General features: G+C 54.0%; 1 protein-coding gene across 5 annotated transcripts in view; it reads right to left on the bottom strand.

Annotated features, from left to right (window-relative positions):
• Positions 1-15,222: 15,222 nt before the first annotated feature.
• ARAP1 (ArfGAP with RhoGAP domain, ankyrin repeat and PH domain 1) overlaps positions 15,223-25,594 on the bottom strand; it is an 82,437-nt gene continuing 72,065 nt past the window's right edge. For 3 of the 5 annotated variants that reach the window (XM_063306024.1, XM_063306020.1, XM_063306025.1), the window contains exons 24-33: positions 25,443-25,511; positions 23,033-23,150; positions 22,475-22,588; positions 21,682-21,824; positions 21,239-21,321; positions 18,905-18,955; positions 18,146-18,209; positions 16,831-16,986; positions 16,456-16,493; positions 15,223-16,206 (exon numbers count right to left, since the gene is read on the bottom strand). In XM_063306024.1, the coding sequence (XP_063162094.1) occupies positions 16,476-16,493; positions 16,831-16,986; positions 18,146-18,209; positions 18,905-18,955; positions 21,239-21,321; positions 21,682-21,824; positions 22,475-22,588; positions 23,033-23,150; positions 25,443-25,511 (816 nt within the window). In that variant the 3' untranslated portion in view covers positions 15,223-16,206; positions 16,456-16,475. The remainder of the gene's footprint in view (positions 16,207-16,455; positions 16,494-16,830; positions 16,987-18,145; positions 18,210-18,904; positions 18,956-21,238; positions 21,322-21,681; positions 21,825-22,474; positions 22,589-23,032; positions 23,151-25,442; positions 25,512-25,594) is intronic. The other 2 variants (XM_063306021.1, XM_063306023.1) reach the window with 2 other exon arrangements.

Raw genomic sequence — 25,594 nt, forward strand, 5'->3', positions numbered from 1 at the left:
CGGGGCTGACCGCCCGTTGAGGAGAGGCACCTCTGCAAGGGAGACGTCAGCGTGAGGCTGTCCTATCACTGGAGAACATTTCTTCCCTGTTCATATCCACGGAGGCCTTATCCCCAGCTGCAGCTGTGGTCAGGACCAAGAGGCCACGGCGTTTCCAGTGTTCCTTCCTGACTGCAGGGTGTCATGAACTGGACCCTGTTTCTGCCACCTCTTCACTTCCTGATTCGAAATGGGGTTTCCTCCCCAAGCTCCAGGGCGACGCACGCAAAAAGAGCGGGGCTTTGATCATGCAGCTCTGCCTGCCTTCTTGACTTTTTTTGACACATATACACCTCCCCAGATGAGCTCCAGAAGACACAAAAGGGGATATAAAGGAGGATCCAAACTCCAGAGCCAGTCTTTCACCAGAAGATCCAAGAAAACCATGGAGGAAAGGGCCATGAAAGCTGTGGCCCTCTATTGCCTCCTGTAGCAGAGGCAGGAGGCCCCTCAATGCCCAACACAGAGGATGGCTTGAGCCCCTCCTTGCCCGGGCACTCTATCGTCCTGCTTGGCCCTTGCAGGAATGGAGTGCTGGGCTACAGAATGGGAGGGACTCCTCCAGGTTCAGCTATTTTCAACGGTTTGATCCAATGTTATTTTACAGTTTGCAAGTCTTTCTTTCTGCATCAGCCAGGGAGCACAGAGCAGCTGGTACATGAAACCATGGTGGCAGGCATTCGCTCTCCAAGTGGGCATGGGGCACCAGCTGCAACCAGCTTGGCTCTGGGAGCTGATGGGGAGAGCAGGGAGAATATAGGACGTGAAAGCGAGATCTGAGCCCTGGGGCCAAAGCTCCAAGGGCTGTCCATAGGGAGGCATTAATCCAGCTTGGCATCACCTGCCAACTGCAGACCTTCCAACCGAGCCATTGGGGGCAGGGAGCTGGCGGGCAGCGCTTAGGAAAGAGGGCAACAGTCAGCGAAGAGACACAGAGGGCTGAGATGTTTCTCTGAGCTGGGGAAGAGAGTTTCTTGGTGGTGGAAATTCTGAAGGTGGGTGCTCTGCAGTGGGAGCATCTTCCCCCTGTGGCTCAGAGTGCCTGGGGAGGCCGTGAGCATGTCTTCCGAGGGGCAGGAACATCCTGATTACGAGCAGACAGTGGCACTCCCGTCATCATGGATGGGCAAGCATAAGAATGCAGGAAGCCAGTGGTATCTGTTTCAACCTTAGGCCCCAGGTATTTTAAAGATCAAGACCAACATACATTTTGAGCAGGGATGCTAAATTGTTGGCATGCCAGTGGAAGGTCCAAGGGTGTCTGCAGATATTCAGTATGGCAACTGTGACAGTGTAATTGAAGCTTTGTCTGGTTTTTTTTGTACATTGTATGTGCAGTACACATGAAAAACAAGCTTCAATCCCACTGTCACGGTTGCCATACAAGTCCTCATTTAGTGACTGCCTCATTTAGTGACCATTCACAGGTACAGCAATGATGAAAAGTACCTTGGCAACCAATCCTCACATTTATGGCCTTTGCAGGACTGTAAAGCAAAGGAAAGCTGAAGTAAGATCGTAAGCACAGTTGCAGTTTCACTTAGTGACTGCTAAGTTTAATGACCAAGTTGCCAGTCCCAGTTGTGGTCACTAAACAAGGACTCCCTGTACTGACATTTTACCATTCTGGAGGCCCAAAAGAAGCAGCACACTTTATGCCACACCTCTGCAGCGCATCAAGTTGGAAAAAAGCGTTTGGGAATAATTCATGAAATCCACTGAATCGTTCAGTCCAACGGGCTTCATTATCTCTCACCAAACTACAGCTAGCAAAGTATGAGCCGATGGTGACATCCCTAACCAAGAGTGAAGAGCTGAAATGATCCAACTAAAAGAAAAATCCAGGGGAGGCGTGTGGGTGTGCATCCCGGACGACAAGAGGACAAGGGCTTTTATAATCTGCCTGAGAAAGACAAGAGCGAAAGAAAGCCCATTTCCATGCAGGCTGGAAGCAGGACACAAGCAACAGTGAGCCACGCCGGCCTCTGGGCGCTGAAGAGGCGGCATTCCTTGACCCAGAGAGGGAGGTCCTTCCTTTTGCACCAGGGAAAGGAAAACTGGGGCAGGTGAGCAGGCCAAACGGCTGCGGGCCCAGCTAACGTGGCCTTGAAGGCTTCCAGCATTTCACCCAGCCATTCAAGGGCTCTCCTTGAAATGGCACGATCCATCACCCCCCCGTTCCCCAGCCTGCTTTGAGTTCCACTTTCAGGACTGCCCCTTGCTCAGGCCCTTCCCCGCCGGAGGGCACCTGGTTGCAGTCTGCTGTGTTGCTCTTTGTGCAGTCCCTGGCAGGGTGCGAGGTTTTGTTCGAGGTGGAAGGACAAGCCACGTTGGGACCAAGACCTGCTGCTACAGCCTCAGGCTGGCTAGGACACGGTTGTCTGGCCAGTTGGCAATTCTGGTATCTTGGGGGAATGTAGGCATCTCTCCCAGCACCCGGATTTCAGGAACAGCCGCTGGCCCATTCAGGACTTCAGCGTTTAGCCTGGAGATGGGCCAAGGCTGAATGGGGCCCACCTCCTCCCCTTTGCCCGCCCTCCCCTTCTGAAGAATGGGGCGGCCCGTCAAAGAAGATTCGAGAAGCGTCAGGTGGGACAGCTGCCCAGCAACCCTGGAGCGAAAGGAGTTGAGACGCACTGTTTTCCTGAAATGTGTAATATTGATGTGCCATCTGTCAACTCCCCAATGACTGTCACAGCCAGATCTGAAGGCAATTAAAAGAGCCCTCAACACCTTCCCTCTGAAGTTTCCCACATCACGGCTTTGCCGTCTGTTCCCCTCCTCCTACCAGGGCCCTTTGGGGAGAGAGTGGATGTGTAGTACCTGCCCACTCCACACCTGCCTTGGGAGGGTGGGGGGCCGTGAGGTTTGCAAGTAGGCTGGCATCAGAGCCTTCTCTTTCCCTTGCAGCAGGTCCCTGCTGAGAACTGGGGCAGTGCCTGAGGTACGTTGTTTCAGCTCGGAAGCTTAGTACAGTTGGCCTCGATTAGGCTTCGGAGGAGGGACAACCAAGGGATCCAAGGGCTAGACTGGGAAGTCCTCCCCCCACCCTCCAAAAAAAGTCCTAGAAGACGACACCGGCAAGGAGGCCATATCTACACCATTGCTGGCAAATTAACATCGATAGGCCCATATAACCAGTCCCTGCATCTAGCCAGCCTTGGCTGAACTTCAGCTGAAGACCCAACCTACCAGACAAAAACTGAGGCTTCCCCCCTTATCATCTAAACCCAGCTGAGAAGGACACCCACTCCACTCTCTTGGTTGCCCTTCCCTGCTCAGGGCCTGGAGGGGCAGGGCGCTTGATGTTCTTTTAACCCTGCAATGTGCTCTTGAAGTTTAAATTCACTACACAGGCAAAGCCTGACCATGGGTTAATTCAGCAACTAGGTTTAGTGCATTAGACACACAATATTTAGCTGGGTTTTGGAATGTGGTGAAGAACGTCTGGCCCTCCTGAACCGTGACTCCCAGCATCCCTCACCACTGGCCATGCTGGCTGAGGCAGCAGGGAATTCTAGTCCCATCTCATATTCTCCTTCAAGATTTGGCCCAATACTTCCCAGAGCTACTTGCATCCAGATCTTGAAGGTAGCCAGACCTTCTCAAGAGGAACCTTCTTACAGGATTGCATATGGGTTTACAGCCTGGCTAAGGAGTTGCTTTTTGTGGGATCCCACCCCCACTTCAGGACCACCCAGTCGCTGCAAGAGCAGGCCAATGAGAGTGGGCCAGGACCAAAGCCAACCATTAGCTGAGTGACACTCAGTGGGCAAGCCAAGGCCTCCTCTCCATTTGGGAAGAACCAAGCAATGGTGGCGTTGCTGGATTCAAGGTAGAGCTGCCAAATCTGCAAAAAGAAGATCCTTTTGCTGATCTCGGCTCACCCAGCTCATCCTGCACCATCCCTTCATTGGCTCATCGCTTTACGTCCATACTTCCTCTGTGAAGGGACTCCGTGGCTCTGCTCTGAATCGTCACTAATTTAATTTAGCAACATATTTAATCCAATGGTGGACCCACCCTCTGGAGTACAGCCTCCTCCACATTCCCCATCCTGTCTTCTGCACATGCAGCACCCTTCCCTGGAATGACACCCTTAGGATGTGTCGGAACCTCAGCTCCTATATTGACCCAGGGCAAGGCCATGCTGGCTGGGGATTATGGGATCTGGTCCACCTGAAGAGCATCGGATCAGAAAAGGTTCTTCTGGGTGGTATAAGCAGCAGTTCGGGCTTCTTGGCTTTCAGGCGACCGCTGACCTTTGGCCAAGGCGGAGAGTCTTTCCATGCTGTAGGCCATCTGTTCCTTAGCAATGCAGGGACAACCTTGGCGGAAAGGCCACCCCAGCCAGACTGACTGACCTATTGCAATTCTTCATCTCACATTTGACTTGGAGGAAGGAGATGGGGAGGTGCTTATGAAGCGATCAAAGTTCCACAAAGCTGGGAGGGATGGCTAGTACTTCAGAGGAGAGAGAGAGAGAGAGAAGATCAAAAAAGATCTAGGCAGGCTTGAACAGTGGGCGGAAAAAAAAAACAGGATGGAATTTAAAAGGGAGAATATAAAGTTTTGCATCTGGGTAGGAAAATATAACACATAACTCTAGGATGGGGAGACCTGGCTTGGCAATAGTCCATGTCCAAGGATATCCTTGTCAACCACAAATTAAACATGAACTAGCAACATCTGGTCCAGGTGCTAAAAGGCAAGTATTGCCTGGGGGTGCGTGAACAGGAACCCCGAATCCAGAAGATGGGAGGAATTGTCCCCTCTACTCTGCCTCGGTCAGACCCCATTTGGAGTCCTAGTCTTGGAGATCAGGGGATGCCCCAGACAGAGTGCCTGGATCTCAGTAAAGCTTCCACAGAGCATCGCATGAAGTTCTCCTTCATGAAACAGAAAAATATGGGCTAGATGATGTCACCGTTCGCTGGTTGAATGGCTGCATCCAAAAACGGTGAAGTGGAGCTATTAACGAAAAGCATCGAGTGGAGGCTACAGAACAATGTCCTGGGCCTCAAGCTACTCAACGTTTCAGTCAATGACTTGGATGGGTTTAGGGGACATTTATCAAGTTTGCAGAGGACGTAAAGTTGGGAGGGGTGGAAAATACTGTACTTCAGAGGAGAGAGAAAAGATCTCAAAAAGCTTGGGCAGTGGGCTGAAAGGAATAGGATGGAACTGAACAGGGAGAAATGTCAAGTTCTGGCATCTGGGAGGGGAGGGAGGGAGGTGGGGAGGGAAGCCAATTTAGTGGGCTGCTAGAACCACTGAAATGGAGCAGAGCCTATAACACAGCTGAGAAGCTGGCACAGAAAAAGAAAAATACCTTAGATAGCTTCAATGAGCACGCCAGAGAAACTCAGGTTATTGATCTTACACATTCAGCCCTCCCGAGCTTAAAGAATCACACACTTAGACATATGAGGTTAAGAAGTAAAAAGGAATTTCTTAGTGACTTTAATGTTGCTTCTGCTACATCCATCTTGGTGGAAAAGATGAAGTTCCTTTGTTCTTCTTTCCTTTCTAAATACTTAGTTTGCCTCAGCCCTATTTTGCTGCCAAGGGCTGTGTGGAAGAAAGGGGCAGAATCCTTCATCAAGGCCCAAGCACATGGCCCTGATGAATGGAGAGCAGAGCAGCATGCTTGCTTCTCCCTGGGTGGAAGAAGGAGGAAGAGAGAGAGAGGAAGTGGGAGTGGGCATGGCAACAAACAGCTTCCTCAGAGTGCATTGTGGGACAACTCAATTTACATGCTAATTCACATGCTAATGAGGCATGCTGGATTTGCCAGGACTTCCAACAGGAAGGAAGGAAGGAGAAACACCAGTTAGAGCTGGTGTTTCTCAGCCTTGAGAACTCTCCAGCTTGTGGACTTCAACTCCCAGAATTCCCCAGCCATATCTTCTCAACCCTAAATGTACAGAGGTGGTGCACTTGCAGATTTCAGCCCACAGAACTCTGAGCTAAGGGGTCTCTTGAACCTCAGAAGCTTGTCCCGTAAGTCCATGGATCGGGTGTGCTTACCTGACTGCCAGGTGAGGGAACCAGGATCGGGACAAAGCAAGGCCCCTGCAGGATTTATTGCCAGCTTTGCAATTGCTATTAACAGTCTTGCTTCTTCCCATCAGTCACACATTATGCAGGGAAAATTGTCGTATGCAAAGGAAAGGCACAGTAGTTAATTAGAGGCTGTTCTGCTTCCCCCAAAATGTAAAAATGGTGAGGGGGGACCCAACGAGGGTTACGTTAAAAATGAAGAGTACGATCAGGAGAAGGAAATTGAAATCCGAGCAATGGCAGAACCACTCCGGGTGCCTGGGGAAACGTGGCTCTCCCTTCTTCCAGCAGGTTGCCTCTGCTTGCGCACGCATTTGCATAACCACAGCCCTCCTCTCTGCTTCTACAGGAAGATATTCACAGATCGCCGTTTCTAAAGAGAGATCGGAGCAACCCAGAAGAGGAAAAACTTTTGCAGAACTTCACTTTACATCGGAAGAGGAACGGGAACTTTCCGCACCCTTCCTCTGCAAGCTACCGTGCTCTTCAAGTAAATGATCGGTGCTTATTCCTGTTAGGCTAACAGACTCCTGGAAACCTGTATACGTATATTTATAGACAGAGCTTTTTTACCATTTAACCGCCTCACATGGGTGTTTTCTATCACTCCCCTGGGATGCTTGCTCCACTGGAGAGCAACTTCCACTTTTGCGCTGCTTTTAGTAGAGAGGGGAGGGAAAGAGAAAGAAAGAAAATAACCCAGCCCCTTGGGCACTCCTTGGGCACAGCCCCAGCTCAATTCCACACCACAGATCTCTCCCTCCTCCAGAGGCCCTCCAGGATCCCACCAGCTACAGGTAGTCCTCAACAGCCTTTGTTTAGTGACAGTTCAGGTTTAGACGATGCTGGAAAAGCCAACTTACGACCGGTCCTCACACGTATGACCGTCACAGCATCCCCACAGTCACATGATCGCGATTTGGGTGCTTGGCAACCGGTTCTCATTTATGACCGTCGTGGCATCCTGTGGTCATGTGATCATCATTTTCGACCTTCCTGGTCAGCTTCTGGCAAGCAATATCAATGGGGAATCATGTGATTTTGCTTAATGACCACGTGGTTCGCTTAACAGCTGTGGTGATTCACTTAATGACCACCGCAAAAAAGCTTGTAAAATTGGGTCAGATTCGCTCAATGACCGCATTACTTAGCAACCAAAATTCCAGTCCCAATTGTGGTCATTAAGTGAGGACTACCTGTAAGTGGTCAAATGGACATGGTGGTTTCCCACATAGCTCTGTTTTGCATTAAAATTTGTTGCCGTTTAATTCGTTATGTTTAATAGCATACCGTGATACTCTTCATTTTTGACTCACTGGAAACCTTTGCATCAAGGCATTAAAGGCTCCACTATTGCAGCTGAAGGCTAAGGAACTAGTCCAATCGGCACTGGACACCCCAAGCTAGAGGAAGGTGGACTTGGGCCCTGGAAAGAGTGCAAGAAGAGCAACAGAAAGGATAAGGGGCCTGGAGGCCAAATCCTATGAAGAACGGCTAAAGGGACCGGGTAGGTTTAGCTCAACAAAGAGAAGACGGAGGGGAGACATCTCCCCATCCTTGAAGGGCTGCCCCAGGGAAGAGGGTCTATTCTCCATGGGTGGGACAAGAAGCTGTGGGCGGAAGCTCCTCAGAGGGAGGTCCGACCTAGAAGCAAGGAGGAATTTCCCGACAGAGAGGGCTACTAAGCGGTGGAACGGCTGGCCTCCTGGAGCTGAGGGTGCTCCATCGCTGGAGGTTTTCAAGGAAAGATTGGACGACCATTTGTCCGAGATGGTATGAGGACTCCTGCCTTGGGCTTGGGCAGGGGTTGGACCAGAAGACCTCCAAGGTCTCTCCCAACCCTCGGATTCTGTGATTCTGTGATTCTGTGAATACAGAAGCTGGTCCAGGAGAGATTTTCACCCTTTCTGCTTCTCTTGTGAAAAGTCCCCTTTAGCTGCACATCAATTTTACTGCACTGGGGGGAGGGCTGAAAAACCTCCCCCCACCCCATATTCCTTCTCCAACCCTAACCCCTGGCCCCCGGGGAATGCGCGAGTCCCTCTCCCCTCCATTCAGTTCCCGCATTCCTTTGTGTTCCACTCGGGGGATGAAATGTACTGAGGCAAAGAAAGGAAATCGGTACAAATAACTCCATTTCCCCACTGGGTGGAAAGTTTTTGTTTTGTTCCTTTCCTCTCTCTAAGCCGCCACCGTTGCGAACGGGCCTGCTTAGAGAATTATTCAGCAACTTTGAGCCAGCCGAGGGTTTTTCCCTTTGTGTCTTTTTCAAGGTTTCCTCTATAGATTGGCTCTAACAATGAGCATCCTGCCCAAGGCTGTGTTCTTGTGTTTGTGTCCATCAATCTCCACCTGCACATCTCCGCCGGGCTCATTCATGGCCAGGCCTCCCACCTGGGGCTCGGTCCTTCTTGCGGACACAAAGACCCTCTTCAAGAGGGGGCTCCTGAACTGAGGAGTCCTGCTCCCTCTGCCCTGCTCAGCTTGCGCTTGTGGTTTTGTGTCTCCACAAATACGTACACAGAGCCCGGCTCCCCGCACAGCAGTCAGCCGGGCACATCGACTTCCCCAGGAACCTGAGAACCGGCTTGCTGGGTAAATATCAGTCTGGCTAGCATAAAAGCCGAGAAATTGCGGTTTCTGAAATGTCAAGGTGAAGCCGGGCTTTATGGACCGGGCTCGGGAATTAGGGGGCAGGCAAACAAGCGAGCCACTTCAGAGGAATTGGACGGACATGGAGGGCTGGAGAGACACAAACATTGCAGGGGTGAAGGAAATATCAAGCCAAGCAAAACCCTTGCTGCGTTTCCCCCAGCTGGAGGTGGGAGACGGTGCACAAGAACCTTCTGGCTTAATTGCCCACCCTTTGGGCCTGCCCTCCACACTTTTTGAGCAAGAAGAGCTACAATTATTCCCTCTGATGGCTAACTAAGAGGCGTGCTGGGTTTGACTGAAGATGCAAGTGAGCTTTGGGTGGTGGCTTCACCCAGATGCCGTTGGGAGCCCACAAGCACGATAGGGGTGCACAGAATCTGAGAGATGATCCTGGAGAAGGAGCGTGGCAATTAGCAGAATATGAATTGAGCCCAGGAGTGGAAGAAAGAGTCAGGAAGACACATAGCACGGCCACCTTGATTCTCTTTGGTATAAGAGAGAAGGAACAAGACTATTGCAACGCGCTCTACGTGGGGCTGCCCTTGAGGAGCATTCGGAAGCTTCAGCTGGCGCAGAATGCAGCTGCCCGGGTTGTAAACAGTGTTGGCTACTTGGCACATGCAACGCCACTGCTTCAGGAGCTGCATTGGTTGCCGATGTGCTTCCGGGTGCAATCCATGTGTGGTTGTCACCTTTAAAGCCCTTCATGGCTTGGGACCGGGTTACCTGAGGGACCGTCCTTTCCCAGTTGTCTCCACCCGTCCAATCCAGTCCAGCAGGATGGGCGTGCTCCGGGTCCCATCAGCCAAGGAATGTTGGCTGGCGGGGACCAGGAGACGTGCCTTTTCTGCTGTGGCACCTGCCCTCTGGAACATCCTCCCTCCTGAGATTAGGATGGCCCCGGCCCTTTTGGCTTTTCGGAAGGCCTTGAAGACCTGTCTTTGAGCCCGGGCCTGGGGCCCCAAGTGTGCGAAGGGCCCCGTTTCCTGGTTGTGCTGACACCGATGGATTTTAATATTTCTTGGCTATATTTATATTTAATTTCTTTTGTATTGTTTTAATTCTTTGACTGATTTTTATGATTGTTAGCTGCCCAGAGTCACTGGTCTGAGATGGGCGCCTGTATAAATTGAATGCATGCATGCATGGATGCTGTCAGGCTTTCAAGATTCAGTTCCTGGAGCTTATATCGATAGAGTTCCAAAATTTCTTGAAGGGCTGACAATCAGCTGTTGGACTTAATTCACTCACACACACACACACACACAGACGTCACTCCTTGGGACACCTGCTGTGTTTGGACTTGTTGCCAGTCTCAAGGATCACCAGATGTTATGGAGGCAGGCTGGAAATCATGCAGGAGGTAGGTGGGGTGAAGACTTCTTACGAGGACTTTTACCAGCCTGCATGGGGAAACATCAGCCTGAGACTCCCATGAAGACGTTTTTCTTGCATGCTAGAAAAAAAAAAATCCACCCTCCAGTTCAGAATTTATTCCAGTGGCTTCAACCAATCTTGAGTATTATTTGAATGATCAAGAGTTCCTTTATTACAAAGATCAGTAACACCCTACCTATGGTGGGGAGAGTGAGGAGGTGTTGAATAACCCAAAAAAGATCAATAATTAGATTTTTCTGAAGACTGACCCAGTCCTGCCCAGAAAAAGAACTGGACTAGGGCTGGAGTAGATGATCTTGGTGGCTCCTTCTAACCCCCGCAAACCCTGCAGCTAACAATCATAAAAAGCAGTCACAACCCCATGTGATTCTATGCTTGGGGTCCATGTGCAAAGCCTTCTGTAATGGTAGCGGGATAGACCTTGGGAGACTGGGCAAAGAGATGCTGCTGAGGGAATGGTCAGATAAGAGATAGCATAACCCGTAGCTGGATAGTGGGTGGGGCAAGGGGCTCAGAAGGGACCCTCCCTAGTTTCTCATGGAGATGGGGGGTAGGAGAATTGTCCTTTCAGATCTGCAAGTTTGAAGTCAGCCTCACAGGGTAAAGCAGATAGGAATCACAACCAGATGAGCAAATTCTATCTTATTGTAAAGCTACATTGTTGTTGTTGATTTGTCCAGTCGCTTCCGACTCTTCGTGACTTCATGGACCAGCCCACGCCAGAGCTTCCTGTCGGTCGTCAACACCCCCAGCTCCCCCAGGGACGAGTCCGTCACCTCTAGAATATCATCCATCCACCTTGCCCTTGGTCGGCCCCTCTTCCTTTTGCCCTCCACTCTCCCTAGCATCAGCACCTTCTCCAGGGTGTCCTGTCTTCTCCTTATGTGGCCAAAGTATTTCAGTTTTACCTTTAATATCATTCCCTCAAGTGAGCAGTCTGGCTTTATTTCCTGGAGGATGGACTGGTTTGATCTTCTTGCAGTCCAAGGCACTCTCAGGATTTTCCTCCAGCACCACAGTTCCAAAGCATCGATCTTCCTTCTCTCAGCCTTCCTTATGGTCCAGCTCTCTCAGCCATGAGTTACTAGGGGGAACACCATTGCTTTAACTATGTGGACCTTTGTTGTCCGTGTGATGTCTCTGCTCTTGACTATTTTATCGAGATTTGTCATTGCTCTTCTCCCAAGGATTAAACGTCTTCTGATTTCCTGACTGCAGTCAGCATCTGCAGTAATCTTCGCACCTAGAAATACAAAGTCTTCCACTGCCTCTACATTTTCTCCCTCTATTTGCCAGTTATCAATCAAGCTGGTTGCCATAATCTTTTTTTTTTTTTTGAGGTTTGGCTGCAAGCCAGCTTTTGCACTTTCTTCTTTCACCTTCATCATAAGGCTCCTCAGTTCCTCTTCGCTTTCAGCCATCAAAGTGGTATCATCTGCATATCTGAGATTGTTAAAGTTTCTTCCAGCGATTTTAACTCCAGCCTTGGATTCCTCAAGCCCAGCATGTCGCATGATGTGTTCTGCGTACAAGTTGAATAGGTAGGGTGAGAGGATACAGCCCTGCCGTACTCCTTTCCCAATCTTAAACCAGTCCGTTGTTCCGTGGTCTGTTCTTACTGTTGCTACTTGGTCGTTATACAGATTCTTCAGGAGGCAGACAAGATGACTCGGTATCCCCATACCACTAAGAACTTGCAAGCTACATTGCAAGTCTGAAAGTAGAATTCTCCCCCCTCCTCCCCGTCTCCTATACAGCATGAGAAACTAGGGAGGGTCTCTTCCAAGCCTCTTGTTCTGCCCACTATGTAGCTGTGGGCTATGCCCTCTCTTATCTGACCATTCCCTTGGCATTCTCTTTGCACAGCCTCCCAAGGTCTTTCCCATATTCCATTACAGCTTCTCAGCTCATGCACGCCAGCCTGAGCCCCAGCACCTACAAGCAGCCACTGGAGCCAGACAACCTTGGGTGGATGTCTTAAACTTTCAAAAAGACCCAGCTCTACTACCAGGGATACAGTTGCTTCCCTGAGCTGTTTCCCTTCCATCTGCTGCTTTGCTTGTCCTGATCAGGGCACAAAATCCCCACTCTATCCCCACTTGGCTTCTAATTGTAATGGTATGTGGGAATGACCTTGGGGGACAGGAGGAAGAGCTGCAGATTAGGCAACGGTCAGGTAAGGGGCAGCTGAGCCTGCAGAAGGAAGGGGGTCGAGGCAAACGTCTCAGAAGGGACCCTCCCCAGTTTCTTGGTCTGTAAAGGCGGCGGGGGGCGGGGGGGAATACTGCAGATGTACCTCCAGACTTGCAAGTTTCTGCTAATGTAACCTTACAATCAAGTTAGAGCCAGTAATTCTGGGTGTTGTCATGTTCATCGTTCCGATGGTCTGGGTACATCGTAACATTTCGCATGTCAATTTCCTTTTGCATGTCAATTTCCTGATCGGTGTCTGTCATTTGCTGGGAGGAGAATTTCAGCCGTGCGGGGCTGTAATCTCCTTACTGTTACTGAGGAATGTATGTTTGGGTTATTGCATGTGTCCAAGGTTACTTTCCCAGGCTGATGTGGAACGGTTACCAACACCTGGGAGGGGGTGGTTGCTATGCTGGGGTGAGGGGCGGGATCGGGTTTGAAGCGAGGGTTTTTAGTTTGTATTTGGCGCGCTTTTGGTCATTCTCAGCTTTCTTTGTATTTGCACACTATTCTTTCAATAAATCAGTTTTCAGTAAGAACCTGCTTGTGAGGCTGAGTATGTCAGAATAGGCAATCATTACAGGTGTGCTTCCTGGCTGGACTACCTCACCAGGCTGACACCAATCCACTCAAACTGCCCAGTTCGTTAGCTCACAGACCAGGTTCATACATTACGCTAAGCTGCAGTGGGCACTGTTAAATTTGGGCTTAGCATCTGTGAACTAAATCTGCTGTTCTTCAACAAACTCATGAAGCAAACCATGGCTTAATGCAGTGTGTGAACTTGGACCCAGGGTCAGGAAGGGCCTTCAAGGCCAACACATCCACCTTCTCCTCAGACCAGGAATTCAGAGGCAAGCACCCCCGAGGGACAGATGACCAGCCCCTGCTTGACTGCGTCCAGCCCCAGGGAGCCCACCGCCCCTCTGCAGCCCGTTGGCAAATTGCGGTTCCTTGACATTCTCTGGAATCTGCCGCCTGCTACCCTGAGACCATTACTTGGAGTCCTGCGTTCACGGTCAGTAGAGAGTGCCAAATACCTTTGTGATCCAATTGTTACCACCATAACTATGCAGCTCCAGAGAGAGAGAGAGGCCGAGATTGATTCTCAACCGCTCGCTGTTTTTTATGCCGTGTATTTGCTCGAAGGTAGGCGTGGAAAGGGTACGGAGGATGAAGCCTCCCTCAAGGCAATAAAGAAAAGGGCTTGTTCTGGAAGATTTCAGCTTAGGCAGCAGGTGGGAAAACGCCCGGGTGAAGACTGCTAACGCTGCCACAAAAGGTGGTCCTAAGAACAAGCAATTGTTCCCACATGAAATGGCGCTGGAAGGGGAAGGTGCCAGGAAGCATGAGAAAAGTACCTGGCTGAGGCTGGCCAGACCTTGCTGCGAGCGATCAGGGAGGGTGGGAGCCCACTCGGAACGGGTCCCACGCTCTCGATTCTTGTGAAACTCCCCCAGGCCAGGAAGGGGGGCTGAGGTGGGAAGAGACGCTCCGGCGGACGAGGGCCTGAGCGGAGCTTTCTCTTCGAAAGGCAACTGATGAAAGTTGCATGTCTGCATCCACGCGGCCCGTCTCTGGGTAACGAAGATCAAGTAGCACCAAATGCCCCACAGAGATGCTTCTTCATAAGCCGCTGCGTGGCCACAGCTTTGCAGGTATCTGAAGAGCACTGCTGCATCTCCTGCTGGATTGGGGCAGTGGATAAGCCCCAGCCAGCGAATAAAATGAACCGATTTCCCCTTGGCCTACAAAGGCCATGGAGGTGCTCAGCCCCAAGATCTTGCAGGGCTTTGTTTCAAATCCCGCCACCTCCTTCACTGTCCTTCCTCCCCTGAGCCTCCATCCTCAGAGTGCAGTGACCAAAACAGGGTGGAGCAGCCCCCTCACAAGAAGGGCCCCCACAACTGGGCTCTGGAACAGAGGTGGGGCAGGGAGGGAGGAAGCAAGGCAGGGGAGCCAAATCACGCCTGGCATAGGGGCGCAGAGGGGGTTTCTCCTCCTCACCCTGTAGGAACTTGGAGTCATCCATGGAAGCCAAAAGTGGGGGGGAGGGGAGAGAGCTGGATCAAAGGATTCTCTCTCCGCACAGCTCAACAGAGGCATTCACCACCAGCAGTTGTGAGACTGGCAGCCAGCTAGAGGGTTTAAAGGCGGGGGGGGGGGGGGTGGAGGGGTTCATGGAGGACTGGGGCTGTTTTCCACCTCCTGAATCCCAGGCAACAGCGACAGCCCTCAATCCATGGTTTCTGGGAGGGGGCAGAAGGTCTCCCTCGCCCTCCAATCAAGGCTCACAGGCTCCCCAGATGCCTGCAGCTGACCACTGAGGGACCAGCGGCTGGAGAAGATGGGCAAGGGCCTGATCCGGCCCCAGAACTCAGATAGGATCCAAGGAGATGTGAATGGGGACCCTCCAGGAAGAAGGCTTTCCTTCCTTCAGTGGGGAAAATTTAATAGGGGCAGGGGAGGACGTGCCTTGGGCCCCACAAGCATGGGGCCTGCTCAGTTCTCCCTGGCTGCCCAGCCCTTGCCCTGCACCTTCGACAAGTGGGACTCAGCAGGGCAGGGTTGGTGGACCAGGCAGCCTCTAGAGCGGTGTTTCTCAACTTTGGCAGCTTTTAAGGTATGTGGACTTCAACTCCCAGAATTTGGGGGATTCTGGGAGTTGAAGTCTGAGGAATTCTGGGAGTTGAAGTCCATGCATCTTAAAGTTCCCAAGCTTGAAAAACATTGGTCTAGATGCAGCCAGAGCAACAGAGGAGCCTGCACCGACCCACCCAACCCCACCAGCACTGGGCAACAGCCCTCCACCAGCCCTCCACCCCCCAGCTCTCAGCCACATCATGCCAGCAGCAAGGACCCCACCTCGCCCAATTCCTTCCGAGGAATTTATTCTGATTACAAAAAGAAGTCAAGAAAATACATCAGCCAAAAAAGACGGCACCTGTCCCCTTTTCACAGCACCCAAGTAAAGATGGGCTTTCTGTCCCTGTCCATCCAGAGGAGGGGACAGAGAGAAGCTCCCCCACCCCCCCAGCAGTCTTCTTCCCCTGCATCTCGGGACCGCTGGGCCTGAGCCAGCCATGCTGCTCTCCGCGTCTCCTTCCTCCAGGTGGTTCCAGGTGGGCAACTGCTGGCAAGAGGCCCCAGGCAGCAGAAGACAGCTTGGGGGGGCAGGGGGCAACAGCAACTGGTCTTGGCCAGTCCCCCTGCCGGAAGCCACTTCCCTCCTCCTGCTACTGGTGCCCCACGGAAGGGCTTCACGGGCTCAGAAAGTGAGAAAAAGGGGCAGGCACTGAAAGTTTGGGCATGGGCAGCAGGCCCCTCTGAGTCACCACAAGCTCCCCGCTGAGGGGACAGAGAAAGGAGGCCTCCATGATCTTCCTCCCCGCTCAGCTCGGTCTGCTGGGGAAGCCCAGGAGGTCCTCTTCCGCCCGGAAGGTTCTCGTCTCCAGCAAAAGTTCAAGTGACTGGTAAAACCCAGACTATGCGAGCCAGCTCAGCATCCTTTCTACCAAGCGTCCACGAGCAGTGGCAGAAGGGCAGGGGCGGTCTCGGGGCAGCTTTTGGGGGGGAACAAAGCCCCCAGAAGGCAGAGTCCAGGCTGCAGGTGAGGAAGCTGGCCAACCATGGCCGGAGGCCCCGCTCGCTCCCGGCACAGAAGTGGCCCCGCCGGCTTCGACACCCTGCCCCAGGCCCAGGGCTCATGGCGTGTGTCATGCCCGCTGCCCTTGGTCTTCCGGGGACGCCCAAGGGGTTGTCTGGAGTCTGGGCATCCCTCCCTCCCCACCCTGCCGGACCAGCCCAGGCCTTCATTTTCTGGACTCCCTTTCCAGTTCCGGTCCTCCGTTGCCCAACCTGCAGACGAAAGAGAGGGAGCTGGGGTGGGGAGGAACTCAGGGTAAGGGCAGCATCCTGGGGACTCTTGGGCCCTGCCACCCACAGCTGAAGTGGATCTGGGTGATGACCACAGGGGGCGGTCGGCCTCCTTTCAAATGAATTTCAGCCGAGCCCAGTGTGAGGGGACAAAGCGGGCTTCCCCAGTGTCCGCCCACCCAGCCACAGGGCGAATGGCCCTGACCTCCGCAGGACCGCTGGCCTATTTACCTGGTGAGCCGCTGCTGGATTCACACGTCCCGAAGGAGCTGGAGGGAGAAGGAGGCAAGGTCAGAAGACAGCCAGGGGCTTCGGGCGGTGTGTCCTCAGGACCAAGCTCCCTGGACATGCAGAGGAGAGCCAACACCTGCCTGGGCCTTTGGGAAAAGCCACCCGGGGCCCCAGCCCAGCCAGGCCTCAGCAGCTGGGAGGGGAGGGGAGGGAAAGAGGAAGGAAGGAGGGAAAGAGAGAGGGAGGGGAGGGGAGAGAAAGAGGGAGGGAGGGAGGGGAGGGAAAGAGGGAGGGAGGGAGGGGAAGGGAGGGAGGGAGGGAGGGGAGGGGAGGGAAAGGGGGGAGGGGGGAGGAAGGGGAGAGCATCAGGCTCACCGTCAAGGGGTCAGCTGCAAAAGCAGCCACACTGTTCCGCATCTCGTTCTCGCTGCCTCGCAGGGGAATCAGCGAGACGTTACCCAGCCGGGAGCCTGGCTGGGTCTGGAGCGCCCGGATCTTGGAGGACTCCGAAGGCCAGATGTTGCCTCCGTGCTGGGGAAGGCGAGGGAAGAGAGAGGTTAAGAGCAACGCACCCTTCTTCCTGGGGCAGCACAAGCCGTCAGTGGCACAAAGAGCGAGCCCCTCCGTCGTGGCCACCATCCGCCCCTCCTTGGCAGGGCCGACCTCTCGGCCCCAGCCAGGCCAGGCACGGGACTACAGGCAGCTGGGGTTGTGGGGCAGGGGTACAGAACTTTATGTGACCCAGGGCCACACTCCAAAACTGGGCAGGGCCGTAACCAAAGGGGGCGTGACTGGGAGGGGGGCTTCAAGGATGTAATGGCTCCCATACGCCACACTGCCCCTTGAAGACCCCCAACCCAATGCAAAGAAATGGACAATGGGGGAGCCACTCATGGCGTTGATGGGCTGAAGGCCACAAAAGCCCCCTGCTGGGGTTGCCTTAGGGAGGGTGCCAATAGACCATGGGCCCACTCTGAGGGGCAAAAGGGAAGGAAGTTCCTAGCCCTCATGGCCGTGAAGCTCAAATGCCTGGGACATTTCTCAAAAACTGCAGAAGCTCGGGAAAAGGTTCCTGCACTCCGGCAGAGCTTCTTGCTTCCAAACAGCGAGTGGGCGATGCATTTTGCAACGCAAGGGACTGTGGCAATACAGGTAGTCCTCGCTTAATGACCATGCATTTAGTGAAAGTTTGGACTTATGACAGTGTTGAAAAACCAACTTGTGACGGTCCTCATGCTTACAACTGTCACAGCATCCTGCGGTCACATGATCGCCATTTTCGACATTCCCAGCCAGCTTCCAGCAAGCAAAATCAATGGGGAACCATGTGATTCATTGAACCACCATGTGGCACACTTAATGACCACTGTGATTTGCTTAACAACCACCACAAAAAAGGTCATAAAATCAGGTCAGATTTGTTTAATGACCACTTTGCTTAGCAACTGAAATTCCAGTCCCAACTGTGGTTAAGCAAGGACTACCTGTATGCCACACCGCATCACCAAAGCAGGTCCTTTCTGCTGGCTCAAAGCTGCCCAACCCCAAACAGGGGGCCCAGGCTTGCAGCCAAGTCCAGAGGAGGAACCTCACACGCTGACCCCCGGGATGCAGACGTGGGGAGACCAAGGGAAGAGACACTTCCTGGAACGCCCCCCCTCCCCGCCAGGCTGATGCTGCCCTGCCTTACCTGCACAGACAGGAAGGTAGCAAACCATGCCCGCATGTCCATCTGGGTGTCGCAGCAGAGGTACCTGCCAGAGGAGGGAGAGGAGTGAGGCGGACAAGGGACCCCCCCACATCCTGCCCTGCCAAAAGGGTGCTGGTGCAGGAACTGCCAGGCCTGAGAACAGTCAGCCCTGCTGCCTCGCTGGACGCTGCGTCGTGTTAGCTGACTAGCAGCAAGGAGGTTGCAAACAAGGCCACACATCACATTTGCCTGCCTGATCAAGGAGGTTGCAGGCTGCCAGCCAGACTCCAGGCGTCCACTGGGTCCAGCTTTACTGTGCATGGGGTGGGGGGAAGGGGGTTTGGGGAAGGAAGGTGGAAACCCCACGCTGATCACAGGGGGACCTGTGCACATCGGATGGGAAGAGGTTCAGCTGGAACCAGCCTTCCTTAAGCTGTCCTGGCCAGGTGGGGGGGACTCCAGTCCCCATCAGTCAGGAAGCACAAAGCCTCACTGGCTGTGCACAATGGAAACTGCAGTCCAACATGCCTAGCCGGTACAAACGCCTGCACAGCTGGTCTAAAGGGATGAGCAAGTCGTGTTTCCCAAATCTGAAATTGTTGGAATGGGCTGAGGAGAGAGGCCAGGCGGGGCTGAGCCCCATTAATTTTCAGCAGGAAACCATCTTCCCTCCTGGCTTTCCCTGGGCTGTTAGGCGTGGGACGGGACAGGTGTAAAACGAAGAACCCTCCCGCCAGCTGCCAGCCCCAGGGCCCTTACCACTGCTGTTTCTCCTGCTTCTCGTTCTCAAAGAAGACGGTGAAGCCCCAGCTGCCAGACAGAAACAAGGAGACACGGTGGGTCTGTGTGGGTGTGCGCGAAAATTCCCAAACCGTCTCCACGGGCCCAACCTGCTTCCCGGTGCCCCCTTCGACGGCCTGCCAGGAGGCCCAGAGAGAAAGCGAGTCGCCCTTCCTGGCCACTGTTGCATGGGGCACGGGGGGAGCAGCTACCACCACCCGCAAGGGGGTAGTTCATGCAACAGGTTGAAGAGGCAGTGGGGCAGAAGAGGCTTCCATGCAATCCCCCAAGCGTGGCAGGAGGCCAGGAACATGCCCAAACCATGCCAGCCAGGAAGCTGCCCAAGATCTGAGTCTTGTAAAGAGCAGCCAGCCAGCCGGAGACCTGGCTGGGGAGAGAGACTGTCTGTCCTGGGTTAAGGTCTGACGCAGGACAGCCCATCCTGTGCACAACTGGGGCTGGCCCCCCATCCCTGCCTGGCAAATCGAGGTCTCCTTTTCCACCGCAGCCCAGACCCGTGTCCAGGTCATCAGCCGTCACAGTTTGTGTCTGCAGCCAAAGGGGACCCCTTCTCCAGCCACCCGTCCTGGGCCTTTACAGGAAGGCAGTCTTGCACTTTGGGGTGGGGTGGGGGGCATCCCTTGCTGGTGGACATGGAGCAATGCTGCCCCCTGCTGGCCCAAAGCAGGTATGGCTGCATTTGGTCTTTCCTCCACTGACCACACAGGCTGCAAGATGGCAGGCCTTCCTTTCAAGTGGTGCCTCCTCCACTGGGGGAGGGGGCCATCTTCTTGGCTCCCACTCTGCCCCAGCGCTGCTCTACCCAAGGGGCAAGCCTCCAAAGGTGGACGTGGACACACCAGCCCCTGAGCTTTGCTGGCAAAGGGTGGGGCCCAGGAAGCCGCTCTGGCATTCCTGCCTGCAGGTGCCACGGGCACCCTGTGGCAAAGAACATAACCCCATGGATGTGACTGGGGAGCTTGGGGGCTGGGGGGAGGTCTCCACTCCAGGAGCCCAGGAAGAACACTGGAGGCAGATCTGCAGGGGGCTTGAGCACTTTCCGGCATTTCAGGGCATTTGGACCAGCCTTCCCCTGGCATCCTGCATCTCCTCTGGGGGTCCATATATCACTCAAAGGAGCAAATGGGGGAGAAACCATCTCAGGGCTGTAAGAAAAGCCAGCTGGGGGACTGCAGGAAGACAAGAGCCAAGCAAAGCCCGTTGTTTCTCCACGCTGGTGCCCTCCCAGCTGCAGAGAATTTGGGAGGTTTCAGTCCCATCGTGTCTGGAAGCACTGAGCTTCTGTTTCACCAGCTGAGGAACAGCAGACGTTGCCTTGCCCAGAGCGTGGTGCCAGCCCATCACAGCTGGCCCATCAAAGAGGCTGCCCACGGTGGCTCTGCCAGATATGCTTCTCTGGATTGGCTGTCTTCCCACCAGCAATGCGATCCTGGCATCAGGTCTGCTGGAGCACTTCTGCCATGCCCAGGTTGGTATGTGCTACCAGCAATGCTTTGAGGCATGTGATCCTTCTCCTTCTCCTTCATTCATTCATTCATTCATTCATTCATTCATTGTATGCTGCCTGATTCCCAAATGTTTCCTTCCAGTTAGGAATTCTCCCCAGAACAAAACATGGCAAAAGGGGCACGTGCCAGGCAGTGACTCCTTCTCCTTCTGCCATGTTCTGCCAGGATGAGCTACAGGTGCCCCCGGATGCACCATCTGTGGCTCTCCAGCACCCCAAGATCACAGCAACAAAGTTTGGTGGTATAATGGCCCATTTTCAGCAGTAAAATTCAAATAGTTTACTTCTGCAAAATGTAAGGGAGGAAATGGAAGCTGGGAGGAAGCCAAGTGCCCCCACCACCACTGAACCTCTGAAAAACAGCACAAAACTGATCTGCTGAAGTTGGATTCCTTAGCCGGGGGGCTTCTTAAGGGGGGGGGAATGGGGAGAATGGAAGAGGGATGCTTCCAAGAGGCCATGCTGCTTTCTTTCCCAAAATTTAGCTCAAAAAGGCACACACACACACACACACACACACACACACACACGCCCCTGAAGTACTGCTCATGGCTTCCTGCAGCTTTTCGGGGGGCTGGGAGGGGGGGTGCCCTGAGAGTGTGGTCCTAAAATTCAAGATGGGTGATGATGATGGTTGCAACACACCTCAGAAACCAGCAGAGCTTCAACTGCACCTTGGTTTTCAGAATGACGCTCTGCAAAGACTCCTTGTCGGGAAAGTGAGTGGCTCACCTTTGCAGGGCCGCTCTAAGGCTTGTCCAAAAGACAGGTATCTGCCCACTTACCATGTCGGCGGACGGACTTTCTTTTTAATTCCCATGTAGATCTTTAGGTTCTTCACCAGCCACTCTTTTTCCGGTTTATGGCTCTGCGCAACAGGAGGAGGACCGAGTGAGCACAAAAGGGGAGCCCCCCTGCAGAGCCAGCGAAGAAGGGCCAGCTCAAGTCCCCACAAGCTGAGAAAGGCGCCATGCCCGATACCAGGGTGGCCGTCCCATCCGAACCCACGCCTGCCACCAAGGGGGACAGAGGCGGCCTCGCTCAGACCCCCAGCCAAACGCCAACAGAGGGAAACTGTGCTTCCCAGCCATCCGCTCACGCTTAATACCCACAAAAAGGTACGCAACAGGGGGTGGATTCTGAACCAAGCCAAGTGCCAGGGAAATGGGGCAGCATGGCATTGGTTTGGGGGCAGAACCACGCGAGAAAGCATAGGAAGAGAACGTACCCGGACTTCTTTGTAAAGGCGGAGATTCTGGGTGTTGAGGATGAAGTACCGGTCGTGGAAGCCGGTGCTCAGCCCCACCCCGAGCACGTTCTTCTCCTCCCTGAATTTCATCATGCCGTGCTTGCTGTCGCCCACCTTGCTGGCTGGGGGGGGACAGAAGGATGGGCACAGAGAAGGCGTTGTGCCATTTCAGGGCATCTGGGGCGGGGCGGGGAGGGGGGGCAGGAGCAAGGGCCAGAGGAGACGCGGCTGAGCAGACGCACGTCTGGCAAAGCAAGGGAGAAGCGTCTTTTGGGATGGCCCCGTTACGCGCCCATCCTGTTCCTCCCCAGGAACAAAACCCAGAGCCGAAATTGGTCTGCTCCAGCAACAGGAAAATGCAGCAATCAAGGTCCACGTGCAGGATAGCAAGAAGTGGGGCAGCCCCTCTGCCTCCCAACGTTTGAAGGTACACTGCTCCTACACCCAGAAGTTCCACCAGGCGGACAGACCTCTCTTCCTAAGCCCCAATCGTCCCCATATGTGACCCCCCCAAAGCCACTGTCACCAACCGCTCTTGTGGCGGTGCCAGTCACTGCCGGGAGGGGGGGGGCTTTTTCTCCCCAGCCCTGAAACTGCTCGCCAAGTGCCCTCCCTGGACGGTCCCAAGCCGCGCAGAAAGCTGCTCCTGTGCCAGGGCGACGGGGTGAGCTCCATGGCTGGGTGGGGACGGGTCCCCGAGCCGCTGCTCCCCGGCCGAACCGGCCCCCGAGACGAGGGTCTGCGGGGCCTGCTCCTGCTGCTCACGACTCACCCAAATATAGCAGCATGCTCTCCATCGAGAGCTGCTTCTTCACCACCAGGTAACTCTCCCTTCCCAGGGTGTGCAAGATGGGGAGGACCTTCTCGCTGTAGTGCAAGGGGCGCTCTGCACGAGAAAGCACAAGGGAGACCCCAGACGCATGGAGGGAGCGCCAGGCTGGACCAAAGCCTGGGGAGCTGGGTCTGGGACAGGCTCCCGAGCAGGACTTGCAGTGCCCGGCAGCCTTCCTGCCCCGGACTCTGATCACGTTTTTCCACCTGCCGCTGCAGAGTTTCGCCAAGGTCACCCCTGGGGTTCTCTACACCTGGACTGTCCTCTCCAGCCCTGGATGGGAGTCCAGGATCCCTCCACCTAGTGTGGAGGAAGTCTGACCACCCACTACCCCGTCAGGGTTCCTTCCCTTCCCTTCCCTTTCCCCCTCCCTCCTTCCTCACTTCCTCACTTTCTTTTCTTTCTCCCTCCCCTCCCCTCCCCTCCCCTCCACTGGGTCTGCATGCCACTCCGATGGCCGCCGATCCCAAGAAGCTTCCTGGCCCTCCGGCCACCGACCTGCCTCTTCCCGCTCGCTGACTTCAAAGCAGCTCCAGAAGTCCTTCTCCTTCGTGGCGATTTTCCTCCGTTCCAGGATGGTGAAGGTCAGCTCCTCCGCCGTCATTGTGGCGGGAATCTGGGGGGAGAGGAGGCCGCGCGGAGGATGAGGCTCATCCACGGGGCACCTCAGAGGAGGCAGGACCCAAACTTTAGGGACAGGATTGCCAATCATGCATCACCATCCGCCCCCCCCCCTTGGAGAAACAGACATGTCCGAAAGAGAGGGAAGCGGGCTCTCCCTTCTCACTCCCCAGTGCCTGGTGCAACGGGGCTCCACCGGCCATTTCCACCTTCAGCTGGGCTTAACCTCAGTGGGCACCATTTCCAGATGCCCTTGCCTCTGCCGCCACTCTTCTCCCTCCGGGCACCCCGGCTTGAGGAAGAATTCCTCCGGAGCGTTTAGGTAGGTCCTACCCAAAGGAACTGCCCTGAGAGGTGCTAGGCTCTTTTCCCTCGCTTTGTACAGGCCTTGGAAAAGAGCACGTCTGGGACCGAGGACGGCTCTTCCCTTCACAGGCGGTCACCCAGAAGAAGGCTTTGACCTCACGGAAGCCCAGCCCGCAGCCTCCCAAACTCTAGTCCTGTTGCGCAACCGGGCTGAAGTGATTTGTCCTTCCACAGATCTACGGATTACCACGTAGAATTGCAGGTGCCGCTTTTCTCCCCCTTGGCCTTGCCCCATAAACTGGGGGGGAAGACTTTCAGTCCACGTGGAAACAGGCAGTGGCAACTAAAATCGCGTCCCTGGGCTTCTCTCCAGCTGTCCCACTCAGCGTGGGGCAGGATCAGGCGAAATTACTCATTCAACAGCGTGTAGCAGACACAGAGCGCCAGCTGGGCTTAGCCGGTCCCCAGTCTGCATTGCCGGTGAATCCAGCAGGTATCCTGCCTCCCCTATGGCATAAGTCGAGGCACCCAACCCTTGGAGGGCTTCACCCTGGCACGATGCCACACCCTCCCTGCAGCGGGCCCTGAGGCCGATACAGGAAGCCCCCTCACCTGCAGAGACAATGCCCCTGCGACGCCAGTCACACGGAAACCACAGACCACGTGCCCCTCCAGGGCTGGCATTGCAGAGACGCTCATACCAGCCTCGTCCCACCATTACTGTCTGAACACCCCGGGCACTCAGGACAACGTTACGCCTCCCTGCTGCTGTCAGGTGCCAACCCTGCTACAGCATAGGTTGCCAGGTTCTGCGCAGCCGCGCTTCAAATTCGCCAGAGGACAACCGGTGCCATAAACCAAATGTAATGAGCATCTCGTGCGCCACACTAGTGTTCTGTCCTGGCAGATACATGAACCTTTATGCTCCACTGTGCCCATCTAATGCTCCTAGCCCTCCCTTTAGACTTTTTTTCCTTTTCTTTTAGACTTCTGAGAGATATAGATGTGCGTGCGTGTGTGTGTATAAAATATATATATTAAAATCTTTTATATTAGATTTTAACGTGTTTTCTAGGCTTTTAACTGACTGCACCCCACCCTCCTCATGCTGATCTTGGACTGTAATAAAGATTTGATTTGATTTGGGGTTGCCACTTCCAAAGGGAAGGAAGAGGAAGGGAGAAATTGCAGAGCTGGAAGAGGTGAAGAAGAATCCAATGGTTCAATGCCTTCCATTTTGGGTACACCGGCTGGGACTTCTGGGAAGTGTAGTCCCAACCCGTTTGATTGCAAGGGGCTGGGGAAGACCAGGCAGCCTTCAAGGGCTGGTCCAAAATGCAGGCAGCTCAGTTCTGCTTCTCTGCGGAGAGCCACACCGTCAGCACGGTCTCCACAAATCTGGATTACAGGTAATCCTCACTTAACAATCACGATTGGGAACGGAATTTCAGTTGCTAAGCAAAGCAGTCATTAAGTGACTCCAATCCAATTTCACTTTTTTTGCGGCTGTCATTAAGCAAATCACCATGGGCGTTAAGAGAACCATGTGGTTGTTAAGTGAATCACACAGTTCCCCATCGATTTTGCTTGCCAGAAGCCGGCCAGGAACGCCAAAACAGCAATCACGTAATCACGGGACTCTGCAATGCTCATTATGTAAACTGGTTATCAAGAGCCCAGACTGTGATCATGTGACCGCAAGGACGCTTTAACAGTCATAACTGTGAGGACCGGTTGTAAGTCATCTTTTTCAGCACTGTCGTAAGTCTGAACTGTCACTAAACGAATGGTGGTCAAGCGAGGATTACCTGCACTGATATGCAGCCTGACCCCTTTCCCCCGGCCTGTCCTGTCTCCCCCAGCCAAGCCCTCCACCCCATTCATCCCCCAGTCCCATCACTGGCCACGCAGGACCCCCTGCCAGCCCCCACTTCCCACCCCGGACACCCAATTCTGCTCCGTCTGGATTGGGCAGCCTCACCTTCACGTGCTGCTCTGCGTCCATCTTCTTCTCCTCCAGGTACACCGTGCAGATGAAGTCACCAGCTTGCTGGAGAGGGGGAAAAAACACGGAGAAGGACCAAAACTAGTTTGAAAAAGCAGCTCTCTCCTGGGGGTGGGGAGCTTCGAGAG

Source organism: Candoia aspera, chromosome 5 (assembly GCF_035149785.1).
Source record: "Candoia aspera isolate rCanAsp1 chromosome 5, rCanAsp1.hap2, whole genome shotgun sequence".
Classification (NCBI taxonomy): Eukaryota; Metazoa; Chordata; class Lepidosauria; order Squamata; family Boidae; genus Candoia; species Candoia aspera.